The sequence below is a fragment of the Myodes glareolus genome, chromosome 18, assembly GCF_982192425.1.
Source record: "Myodes glareolus chromosome 18, mMyoGla1.1, whole genome shotgun sequence".
Taxonomy (NCBI): Eukaryota; Metazoa; Chordata; class Mammalia; order Rodentia; family Cricetidae; genus Myodes; species Myodes glareolus.
In genome coordinates this window covers 67,334,298-67,347,232 of record NC_142043.1, presented here as the reverse complement: position 1 = coordinate 67,347,232, position 12,935 = coordinate 67,334,298, and the positions used below count along the sequence as shown (strand labels likewise).

The window sequence follows — 12,935 nt, the reverse complement described above, 5'->3', positions numbered from 1 at the left end:
AACAACAATGGTGGCAAAAGAAAAAGGAAACTATTGAGGATTTTGAAACGCAGGTGGTCAGTACATAGATAGGGTTCATTAGGTATTTTTTCTGAGTGTGTAAGAAAGCCAACCACAAGTGATGGAGCACACTGGAGGCAGCAGAGGACAAGATCAGGAGCAGAGGATAAGAGGATTGAAGCCAGCCTTAGCTACATAGTGAGTTCAAGCCAGTCCCAGGCTCTGACTCTAAAGGGGTGGTGGGCAGAGGAAAGAAAACAGCCAACTTGTCTATAAGCAAGGAACTGAACAGTTGTCAAAAACAGTTAACACCTTTTACCTGACAGATAAACACACCTGGTAAAGATGAAAGTTTACACTTCACAGAAAGCAGGCCCTCTACTGTCTCATTATCAAGATGAATTGCAACATCCTTCAAGGAGGCAATCTGGAACATTCTTGAGAACCTCTAAAATAATGAGCCAGATATGGTGGCACACATCTGTAATCCCAGGGCTGTAAACTGAGGCAGGATAATCAGTAGTAGTTCAAAGCTAGCTTTGGAAACTAGTGAAATCTTGACCTTCCCTACAAAAAGAGAGGAGTTTGACGTAACTGTTTGCATCTGTAATCCCAGTACTGAGGAAGCAACTACGGGCAGATTACTCCCAATTCCAGATCAGCCTCTACACAGTGAGTCTGCAGTGTTCAGTGAGTTCTAGGCCAACCAGGAATATATACTCTCAAAGCAGTGTCTACGGGGGAGGGGTGGTTATCTTTTCTGGCCCAAACAAATGAACTTGTTTTTAAGTCATAAGTCACAATGAGAGAGATAGATTAAAGCAAAGCGATAGATAATTTATAGTAGTTCAAAAAAACTAAAAAATTCTGAGTTAATGAGGTACACACCTTTAATCCCAGCACTAGGGAGACACAGGCAGGTGAATCTCTGTAAGTTTGAGGCCAGCCTGGTCTACATCTACAGAGTGAGTTTCAGGACAGTCAAGGCTACACAGAGTACCTAACTAGAGAGGACCATTAGAGAACTGACCTGGGTTCAGTTCTAGCATCCATATGGTAGCTCAACTGCCTGTAGCTCCAGTTTCTGGAGATCTGATGGACTCTTCTGGTTTTCACAAGTATATTACCAGGCACACATGGTGCACACAGCATGTAGGCAAAACACTTAATATGAGCTAATTCATTTTTTAAAAAACACTAAGGTGTTTCTAGAAGTGGAAAAAATAATTAAAAACTTTTTAAAAAAAGTCTGTGAACTGGCTCAGCCAGCAGAATTACTGCCAATGCATAAACTGGGTACGGGGACAAACGCCTGTGAACCCAGCACTGGGGAAGCGGAGTCCAGAGCTTCAGGAGGTTTGAGGTTAGTATGGGTTAAGAGAGATAATGAAGACAAACAAAAAACCCAAGCACCAGGTATTATGGCTCATACCTGTAATTCCTAAGCTCCAGAGAAAGGAGGGTGACCTGAGGTGAGACCCAACCAGAGGGTACTTTGGAGGTATCTTATGTTGGTAAGTCATTTCAGTGGACAGTGTCTAACAGTGATGACCACAGAAAAATCATTCAAGTATGGATGCTCAGCACACCTCCCAAGTACTAGAATCACAGACATGTACAATCCAACCTGACTTTTTTATGTATGGGTAGGGCACACCTAATTGGAGGACTGAGGCAGAAAGGTTCCATGTCACAAAAAGATAGGGACATAGCTGAGCTCTGGTCTAAATGCAGGAGGCCCTCCGTCCAATTTCAAGAATGCAAGAGAAAGGCGGGAGGGTGGAGGAGTGGGTCTTGCCAGTTGGCTCAGCAAATAAACTCTTGCTTTGAAAACCTGAGGACTTGGACAACCTGGAGCACACAAGACGAAGGAGAGGTGACTCCCAAAAGTTGTCCTCTGGCATCATGGAATGTGTACAGCTGTTCTAATACAACAGTAATAGTAACAAGAAATATAGACTGCCATAACATTAAGCCTTTCCACTTGCTGGAGAAGGGATCAAGTGTTCAAGGCTCCACAGTGAGATGAGGTCTGTAACAGTAAAGATTTTCTCCCATCTCCTCCATGAACTGCTTCAACAAATGCTCACTGAACACCTGCTATATCTAACACTGCAGAGGATGCTCAGGAGCACACAGGCCCTGAGGAGCATCATCCCTCAGCAAGCCTATGTGCCAGATATAAGAGTTCAGAGGAGAGTTTTCAAAGACTGGTCCAAAGTGTGCCGATTTCAGAAAATCCTGTGATTTTTCTAAGCAAGAAAGAAAGGAGAGCACATTGTAAGGAAAAGACAGTGGCTTACCATTGGGAGGGCCAAGCTGTGTGTGGGAAACAAGCGAAAAGACAAGACCTCCACCAAGGAAGACAACATACACAGAGGATGAGAAAGTATTTTTATTTTTTATTTTATAAATTTTACATCCACACCCACATCTGCACTAAGGCACACAATAAAACACTTAAAAAATCATGAAGTATGAAGTATTATTTCACATTGACTAGGATGATTCTGTTTTATTGGTGGAGGCAGAGGCATGTCTGTGAGTCAGAGGCCAGAGTGAAATCAAGGACAGTCAGAGCTGTTACACAGAGAAAACTGTCTCCAAACAAACAAACAAAAAAAAAACCTCTTGGTGAAGATGTGGAGAAGAAGTTAGGACAGGTTCTCATTCATCTCTTGTAGAAATGAAGTGTTAGCAGGTCTTCAAAGACTGTCACAACCTAGCAATCCCACTGGAAGCTTTAGACAGGTAAGCGAAACAGGTGCTCACAATGACACACTCAAAATAGCACTAGTACTGACATAACATGGCGGCCTGAAAACGGTGTGCTAAATCAAACAAGAGCTAGACACAGGGCTGGGATGCAATGAGAGACTCGGTGCTTACTTAGTATGTGTGAAGCTCTGGAGGACAGGGAAAGGAAAAGAGAAAGACAGGATAAGCAGAGATGGGAGAAAGGAAGAAAGAAGCCAGACATAAAAGGTCAAATATTTTATCATTCTATTTATAAACTAGTTCTATCTGAAGTAACAGAACTGAGGGCAGTTGCCAGTAATGGTGGTGGGGGTTTGGACCAGAGGGAGTAGGGTAACTACATACAGATTGCAGCTGCCTCTGGGGTAACTGTTGCAAAGCACTGTGGGCACACTGGGGTGACTTCACCAGGCTTGCTAGCTCACACCTGTGACCTCAGCAAGCTAGAGGTAGCGAGAGGCAGGGGAGCCAGGTGAGCTTCAGGATTGTCTCAAAACAAGAGTTAATTTTATGAGAGTGATTTTCCTCACCCTTAGAAACCCACCTTACCATATTCTATACCAAAAACAATCAGCTTGTCACTCACAACCCCATCATCCCTATCCAAACACAACTCTACAACAGGCACACAAACCTTCGCACATCCTGAACTGTGCTCTGAGCCTTTCCTGGTAACTCAGCTGTAGACACAGGAATCTCCGAGTGTATGCAACTTTCCTCCAATGGCTTCAGATAATGAATTTTCTATCGGAGAGCAAATCCTAACAGGAGCGACAGTTTTCTGCTTTGCTTTTACACTGATGAGAGCATCTGCCCAAAACATACTTTTTTTTAAAAAAAAAATTGTTTTGTTTGTTGTTGTTTTTGTATTTGGCTTTGGTTTTGTTTGTTTTTGGTTTTTCCAGACAGGGTTTCTCTGTGTAGCTGTGGATCCTGTCCCAGAACTTCCTCCATAAACCAGGCTCGCCTCTAACTCAGAGATCCACCTGCCTCTGCTGCCCAAGTGTCGGAGTTAAGCACCACTGCCACCTGGCAACATACTTGCTTAAATACTGCCTAGTGACAGAGGCTAGAGGATGACTCAGTGGTTAAAGAACTTACTTCTCATTCAGAGAATCTGAGTTCAGTTCTCAGCATTCACCTTGCCTGACTCACAACTGCCCTGTAACTCTAGATCCAGGAATCCAATGCCTCAACGGGCACCCGCACTAACATGGACATACGACAACACAGATACCGAAACATGCACAGAATTTAAAATAATAAAGATACTTTTAAAATACTCCCTGGTGGTTAGTTTTTGCTGTTAGTAGAGTTCTGGGTTGGTGGTGGATGGAAGCTGGTAAAGAAACTTCTCTGGGGCCGAGAAGATGCCTTAGTGATTGAATGCATTTGTGATCGAACCTCATGACCTGAGTTCAATCACCAAGACCCACACCGTAGAAGTGAACCCAAATTCCCACAAGCTGTCTCTGATCTCCACTACTGAGATGAGATGCACACTCCCCCACACACACACAAATAAAAAAGTAGTAAAAAAAAAAAATAAACATACCTGTGCCCACACTGACTCTGACGCTAGTACATGCTTCTCTGTGACTGGAAGTGAAAGTCCTGAGGTAACAGCAGAGTGTAAACACTTCAACAAGACAGCAATGCACTTTCTCTAAGTTCCTTTAACTTAGACACTCAGACAGCACAAACAGGAGGATCAAGTTCAAGGCCAATCTGAGCTATTTAGCATTTGCTCAAGATAAAAGGGAAGAGATTAAGAGGCCTTGCCACTTGCTCCAGGGTTTGATTCTCGCACTCACATCTGGCAGTGCCCAACTACATGTAATGCCAGGTCCAGAAGACCCAAACCCTTCTGTCCTTAAAGAGCAGGTTAGAGCACACATAAGAACCCACACAATTTTTCAGAAGAAAACCCTATCCATGCAGTGGTGGCGTACACCTTTAATTCCAGCACTTAGGAGGCAGAGGCAGGTGGACCCTGAGTTCAAAGTCAGCCTGGTCTCCTGAGTCAGTTTCAGGACAGCCAGGGCTACACAATGAAACCCTGTCTCAAGAAACAAAAAGTAAACAAACAAAAAACAAAACCCTAAAATGAACATGTTGTATTATAAGATATAAGGGTCTGTTATACCAGAGTCACACATTTTATGTGCTGCTTAAAAAGAAATGCGCAAGAAAACATAGAGAAGGAACTCCCAATCTCAGAAAACAGTTTGAGAATAACATCATCACATAACCTGTTGGCACTCTCAGGTTCTTTTGACACTAGTGTTTAGCACTTTTCTTCTCTTGGTGCTGGGAGTTGAACTCAGCAGCACACAGGGTAAACACACATCAATGAATGACTCCATCACCCCAACATGCTGAGGATGACCTTGATTTACTAATCCTTCACCTCCAAGGATTTCAGGTATGCCCCACCTAACCTGACTCATACCTATTTTTAAAGAAGACTGAAGTATCAAGTTTTATCTTTAAACCAGAGACTAGATCAGAAACTCATTTATAGGGCTGTGACTAAGAATGGAATTATGATCAGTTGAGGAAACACCAGGACTATCAATGTTGGGACAATCTTTTTGAACACTACCTGTGATCTGCCTAGTTCCTTCCTCACTTGCCTAACACACTTTCTGAAAGGCCAATAACTAGGCAGGAGGATAGGTGGGACTTCCAGGCAGAGACAGGAACTCTGAAAAATAATCAGAGGCAATCAGAGAAAAGTGGAAGTACCGTACTGAGGTGAGGTAATGAGCCACGTGGCAGAACAAAGATTAACATAAATGGGTTAATTTAAGGTTTGTTGAGTTATGTGTTTGCTGTTTGTTTTTCGAGATAGGGTTTCTTCTTGTAGCTTTTTAAAAAAATATTTATTTATTTACTTATTATGTATACAGTATTGTCTGTGTATACGCCTGCAGGCCAGAAGAGGGCACCAGACCTCATTACAGATGGTTGTGAGCCACCATGTGGTTGCTGGGAATTGAACTCAGTACCTTTGGAAGAACAGGCAATGCTCTTAACCACTGAGTTATCTCTCCAGCCCCGTTTTTGTTTGTTTGTTTGTTTGTTTGTTTGTCTGTTTTGTTTTTTTCAAGACAGGGTTTCTCTGTAGCTTTGGAGCCTGTCCTGGAACTAGCTCTTGTAGATCAGGCTGACCTCAAACTCACAGAGATCCATCTGTCTCTGCCTCCCAAATGCTGGAATTAAAGGTATGTGCCACCACCACCAGGTTATTTAAGTTTTAAGAATTAGTTGGGAACATGCCTAAACTAAAGCCAAGCTTTCATAATTAATAAAAAGTCTGCATGTCAATATTTGGGAGCTGGTGTTCCAAAGAAAGTCCAACTATAAGTAAAATTGATTTTCACACCAGGTTTCAGCTCCATCATTCTGGTTCCTCCTTCACTTAACATGGAGTTTCCAACAAGCTAACAACAGGAGGGCATTACTGCACAAGAATGTTCTTCTTAGCCAGGCAGTGATGACACACTCCTTTGATCCCAACACCTGTGAGGCAGATGGATCTCAGTTCAAGGACAGCTTGGTCTAGAGTGAACTCCAGGACAGTCAGAAACTCTGTCTCGAAATCCTCAGTTTTTTTCTAGAAAGCATCTGTTCCAAACCGGGACTACTACACAGCATCCACGAGGTCTTGGCCCAGTATACACTAGGCGTGGGGCTGTTCACCTATAATCCTAGCACCTCAGTAGAGCCAGGAGAATCAAAATTTCAAGGTCACCATAAACTGCATAGCAAATTCAAGATCAGCCTGGGGTACCCTTCTCAGAGATTAGAAAAATACCTGCTTATACCCACGGTAGAACACAGTCAGTGAGCCAAAAAATAACCCAGTGCTTCATAAAGACCCTGGTGATAGCCTTTGAGATTTTAACACTAAACTGGACAGCATGAACCTAATAACAGCCAATACTGGAAGTTGGAGAGATGGTTCAGAGGTTAAGCGCACTGGCTGCTCTTCCAGAGGTCCCGAGTTCAATTTCCAGCAACCACACGGTGGCTCACAACCATCTATAGTGGGATCTGATGCCTTCTGGCATAAAGGTGTACATGCAGATAGAGCATCATCTACATAAATTTAAAAAAAAAAGACTACCCAACATGGTCCCAACTGTTAGTGTGGGAAAACTACATGTTCACACATATCAGTCTATGATTGACTGTAAGTTAAGGTCCTCTAAAACACAGTGCTGCCAGGTGTGGGATGCACACCTTTAATCCCAGCACTGAGGAGGCAGAGGCAGGAGGATCCCTGTGAGTTAGAAGCCAGGCTGGTCTAGAGTTCTAAGACAGACAAACGGGGCTACATACGAAAATCCTGTCTCAAAACACAAAAAACAACAAAAACACAAAAGGTAGATGCTGAGAACTTCACTTGAATACAAAAACAAGAGAATGTGTTAGACAATGGGAAGTGAGTTTAGAGGTGAATGTGCCTTTATATATATATATAAATATAAATATATATATATTTAATACAGGACAAGTACTCACTTAGCCCAGACCAACAGAACTCACAGAAATCTGCCTGCCTCTGTCTCCTGAGTGCTGGGATTAAGTGTGCCATCACACCTGACTTCTTATAAATTCTTTATTCATAACCCAGTGGCTAGCCTGAAAAAAGTTCCATAGGTAGGAAATTATACTCATGTATAAAACATTCCATTGGGAGGCTGGAGAGATGGCTCAGTGGTTAAGAGCGCTGGCTGCTCTTCCAGAGGTCCTGAGTTCAAATCCCAGCAACCACATGGTGGCTCACAACCATCTGTAATGAGATCTAGCGCCCTCTTCTGGCATGTGGGCATACATGACATGGAGGCAGAATGTTATACACATAATAAATAAATAAATAAATCTTTAAAAAAAAAATAAAACATTCCATTTAGCTTTTCCGGCGCTGGATATTGAACCCAAACTATCAAGGGTGATTGGCAACTGTTCTAGACATTGAGCCATCCCAGTCCGCAGTTCGACTTTGGACACTGAGTTTATTTACATCGGGCACAGTCACTGGAGACCTTTGTGAAGGTCTACCAATCCCAGCACCACTGCTGGCAGCTAAAATATGTACTAGAAAAATGCTTTGTAAAAACGGTAATTAAAAAAAAAATCTTTTTGAGCTCAGAGAGGTGGTGCAAGGGGGAGGCAGAGGCAAGGGGAATCTCTATCTGTAGACCAGGCCCAGTTCTACAAAATGAGACCCTGTCTCAAAACACAAGAGGATTTCATGGACAGGAAGGGCATGCACCTGAATCCCAGCACCTAGGTCGTGGAAGCAGAAAGATCAGGGGCTCCAGGTCAGCCTAGACTATGAAGGCCCTGTCTGAATGAAGGAAGAGGTAAATGATAAACATGTAAGGCCAAAATGTTCTATTAGTCAGTGTTTTAATAGCAACAACAATAAAAATCCTTACTTTTGAGAACAGTATAATCTTTTCAGTCTAGGTTTCATTTAGAAGACCTGGGATCTTCACTGTAAAACAACGGTTTACCGTGACCGTTTCAGTCATTATCTAAGCTCCACTTCTTGCTCCCATCTGTCTGTATTTCAAACCTCACACACCTATGTCATTTTGAGGACTTGATACATTGCTTCTCACCTTCCATCTGCTCAGAGTTAAATGTTAAAGAATATTATGTGCTATCTAATAAAGTCTTTGACTTTTAGGGTTTTTTTTTTTTTTTTTGGAGACAATTTCTCTGGGTAGCCTTGGTTGTCCTGGAACTGGCTCTGTAGACCATGCATGCCTTGAACTCAGGGATCTGTCTCTGTCCCCCAAGTGCTGGGATTAAAGGTGTGCACAACCACCTGTGGCTTGGGGTACAGATCGTAAGCAGTTTGGTGATGTGGTCTTTGGTTTGGTGGGTTTTGAGAACTTGAATTTTTAATTAAAAAATACAGCCAGGTGATGGCGGTGCAAGTCTTTAATCCCAACACTTGGGAGGCTAGTGGCAGGAAGATCTCTGTGAGTTCGAGGCTAGCCTGGTCTACAAACTGAATTCCAGAACAGCCAGGGCTACACAGAGAAAACGTGTATCGGAAAAAAAACAAAAAACAAAAACAAAACAAAAAGCAGAACTACATAATAGAGACCCTATTATTAAAAACAAAAAAACTACCACCTTTATTATTACTTTGTGTGACTACTGCACACAGGTGCATGGAGGTCAGAGGTCAACTTCTGGAAGCCAGATTTTTGGGTTTTAGTTCTTTCCCTCGAGGCATGGCTTTTCGAAGCTATCCTGGCACTCACTCCATAGACCAGGCTGGCCTCAAACTCACAGAGCTCTGCCTGCCTCTGCCCCTAAGGGCTGGGATTAAACGTGTTACCACTACCATCTGGCTAGGGGAGTTAGGTTCTTAAGTTACTTTTTCGTAGCCACAGTGCCTCACGTGTTTCTCACTTTTCACAAACCCCAAAACAATCTTAGATGTCACATACCCCTCAAGCATATAAAACTAACTAAGTGGGTTTTGTAGTCAGAATAACTGTAGTAATAAATACTGACAACAAAAAATAAAATATAAACACTGACAGCACTAAAAACTTAGCTGGACCTGATAACTCACATCTGTAATCCCAGCACTCAAGAGACTAAGGATCAGCGCATGTTTGAGGCTCGCCCGGGCTACAGTGGAGGCTCTGTCTCAAACAAACCAAAACTAATGAGTGAACTAAAAACTTACTTCAGTATTTCAATGGGGAAAATAAAGAGAAACTGGGGAAAATAAAGTTTTTTTCCTAACAAACTGTCAACAACATGCCAAGCTTCCCAGTGTAAATAAAAAAGGAAAAAGAGCTGGGAGTGGGGAAGCAGGCAGGCCAAAGAACTCAACACAAGGCTAGCCCTCTTAGAAGCCACACTAGAGAGATATCCCTCTCACTTTGGTCAATGACCTGTCATTCTGTTTCAGTCATCAACTGATGGTCGCAATTTTTTGTTGTTTGAGACAGGGTCTCAATGTGCACTGGTTGTCCTGGAACTCGCTATGTAGACCAAGCTGGCTTCAATTCATGGAGATTTGCTGCTCTGTCTCCAGGGTGCAGGAACTAAAGGTGTGGATCCAAACTCAGCTAGCTGCTGCCCAGAAAGCAAACTACAATCTTTGCATCAGATCTTCAGGACCTAAGGTAAAAGCGGAGGAGCTGGTGATGGCTCGGCAGGTAAAAATGCACAGTGCTCTTGCAGAGGGCCTTAGTTGAGTTCCCAGCACCCACTACTAGCAGCTCACAATTCCCCTAACTCCAGCCCAAATGTATCTGATGCCTCTGACCTCCAAAAGAACCTGCACACACATGCACATACTAACACATAATTACAAAAATAATAAAGATAAACCTCTAAGTTTTTTTAAGATACAGCAGAACTCGCAAGTGCTTTTTTAACTCTAAAGACTGTATCCTGCATTCAATGCCTCCAAGTTTACTAAACCCTAAAAATTCAACCCCACTCCTGCTGTAATGATTGGCTCTTAAAGACCAGTAACAAAAACATAGTCCACCCACGGTTCTCATCTACACATAAGCATCATGGGATCATGGGGACGGGGGCTAGGCTAGGAAAGGGATAAAAATCTAAGTTTACAACGTCTTTTCAGGTATTGCTTGGGGCATTTGATGGACATGGGCATAAACGGGAGTTTGTCCGAGGAATGCCAAAAGAAACAAGATTCCACAAGTCAGGACATCAAATACCCAACACGGGGCAAAGGGCACTCAGCTCCTTGCTTTTCACCCAAATCCCGATTAGTTAGTTGCTTCACCTGGGAGCTTTTCAAAGGCAGTCTAATGGTCTCCAGTTCCTCCCTCACCCCGAGTGAACTCAGCAATCCCTACCTGGAGACTAGGGCAAAGTCTTGCTTATCAGAAACAGCAAGTGTTGCTGTCAGAGCCAAGAAACACGTCGGTACCATACGATAGTCTTCTGACCCGCTTCAGTCTGTGCAAACCAACAAGCCAAAACACTTGGTCCCCAGCCTAAGTTACCGTCCTCCATTTTTCCAGTGGTTGGGTCAAAGAAGCCCGTCTTCCCTCTACTCCCCGCGCTCAGCAGGCTTGTCAAAGTTCCCAAGGCCAGCCAACCCCTGCTAGGTTCCCGCCCCCAAGCTCGGCTCACTTTCGGAACTTTGCCTAGGTCTTGCCCCAGGTCTGACACTCAGGTCCTCCATGAGATCTCCCGTCTCCCTGGCACGACTCCACCTTTCTCAACGTACTCAGCTGACGGTCACTTGTGTGTGCCCCCCCCGCCCCGAAAAAGTTGTTTTCCCCTTATCTCTCCTCAGACGGACACCCATACGACCCGAGTTAGGTGCCGGGTTCGACCTCTGCACCTAACACACTCCCTCGAGTTCCCTCACGGTCCTGTCATCCCCAGTTCCTCCACACCTATGTAAAAGGAAAATACTCCACAAAGCTCGTTTCCTGTGCTTTTCACCCCCAGACCACACCACTTCTCCCCTCTCCCCACGTTCGTCGGGCCCGGACTCCCCTGCCACCTCCCGGCCTGGGCCCTGCCCTGCCCTGTCCCGCCAGCGGGCTTGGGTGTTCCTTCCCTCGGGGCTGGCTCCGCGTGGGGCCGGCTCACCAGTTGGTCATGTCCAGGAAGAAGGCGCAGCCGGCCGGGTTGAGCTGGAAACCGAGGAGCCGCTGGAACTCGGAGATGAGCACGTCCTTGTCGGTGGTGCCCAGGCAGCTGAACTTCTGCATGAGCTCGGGGTCCAGGTCCACGTCCATGCCCTCCATGGCGGGGGGCCCGGACGCCCAGCTCCGTTCGCCCCGGCCTGCTTCCCCACGGGCGGCCGCCGCGCCCGGGCCCGGGCCCCACCAAGGGCGGCCCGCTGCTGGCCGGCGCCGCGCGCGCTGCTCCCAGGCAGGCCCCAGGCCTCTCACCGCCTCATGGGCTGCGCGCGCCGAGCCGCGCCGCGCCGCACCGCTCGCTCGCTCCCTCTCTCGCTGGCTTCTGGGCTCGCGCTCCCCCCCTCCCACCCCCCCCAGCGCCCGCCTCCTCCGCCGCCGCCGCCGCCGCCTCCGCCGCTCCTCGCAACACAGCCGCCTCCGCCTCCTCACGCGCTGCGCCCAATGCGCACGCGTGGGGGGCCACCCGAGCCCCGCCCCTTCCTCTCCCCCGATGGACCGCCCTTAGTGACGTCATAAGTCAGTGACGTCTCTCGCGTGACCTCACCGCGGCGGGGTGGAGCGGGGTGGGGGCACGGCAGGAAACGGGAAGCCGGAGAGGCGGGTCCTGGGCGGGTCTCTGTCCCCGCGCGAGTTCCCACGCTGCGTGGGAGCAGTCAAGAGCTTGGGATGTCTTGCTGTGACAAGCAACCCCACTCTTGTGCTGATTGGGAACCAGAAGTCACCTCAGGGACAGAGACTGAGGCAAGGTCAAAGTGCAAAGGGCACCCAAGAGCCGGCTCGTGTTCCTCCGCTCCGACAGGACTTCTTCAAAAAGACACTTTGCCACAGTGACGCGGCCGCGAACGCTTGGTCCCAGGCCTCTGACTTGAGTTTAGAATGACTGCTTATGTTATTATGCAACTTTAGCATGGCGTCTCCAGGAAATAAAAGGTGGCCTGATACAAGCATCAGTCATAGGCCCGGATGAACGCCACCCTTGCTGCAGAACCCATCCCTTGCAAATGCAGGTCAACCCCTGGGAATTCGGCAAATCTAGTTCTGTCTTTAAAGTCCAAGACCAAGCATGACTGTATGCTGTGTGCAATGTATCTAACTACTTCTTTGAGGTCCCGATTGAAGAGATTACAAAGCTGTAGAGAGACCCATTTGCCCGTTCTATTACCAAGTATTTTTTCAGCACAGCCTGTTTCCAGATACAGCTAGGGACGGAGAAGCGGGTGGGTAAGAAATGACCTGCACCCGGGGCCATGGCTTAATAAACTGCAAGCTTGAAGACCTGAGTTCCTGAGATAGCTACTCTGCACCCGCTTATAAGGGTGGTGGTGCAGGTCTCAGTTGGGTAACCTGGTCTACATAGGAGTTCTAGGTCTGCATAGTGAGATACTTTCCCCCCTGCCCCTCTGAGACAGGGTTTCTCTGTGTAACATCCATGGTCTGTCCTGGAACTTGCTCTGTAGACCATGTTGACGTCGAACTCACAGAGATCTGTCTGCCTCTGCCTCC

General features: G+C 46.1%; 1 protein-coding gene across 5 annotated transcripts in view; it reads right to left on the bottom strand.

Moving 5' to 3' along the window:
• Window positions 1-11,753, bottom strand: part of Ilrun (inflammation and lipid regulator with UBA-like and NBR1-like domains) — an 81,289-nt gene extending 69,536 nt beyond the window's left edge. For 3 of the 5 annotated variants that reach the window (XM_048451177.3, XM_085679902.2, XM_085679899.2), the window contains exon 1: window positions 11,380-11,753. In XM_048451177.3, coding sequence (XP_048307134.1) covers window positions 11,380-11,537 — 158 coding nt within the window. In that variant the 5' untranslated portion in view covers window positions 11,538-11,753. Of the gene's footprint in view, window positions 1-10,631; window positions 10,735-11,379 lie in introns of those variants that run through there. The other 2 variants (XM_048451175.3, XM_085679900.2) reach the window with 2 other exon arrangements.
• Between the last annotated feature and the right edge of the window lie 1,182 nt (window positions 11,754-12,935).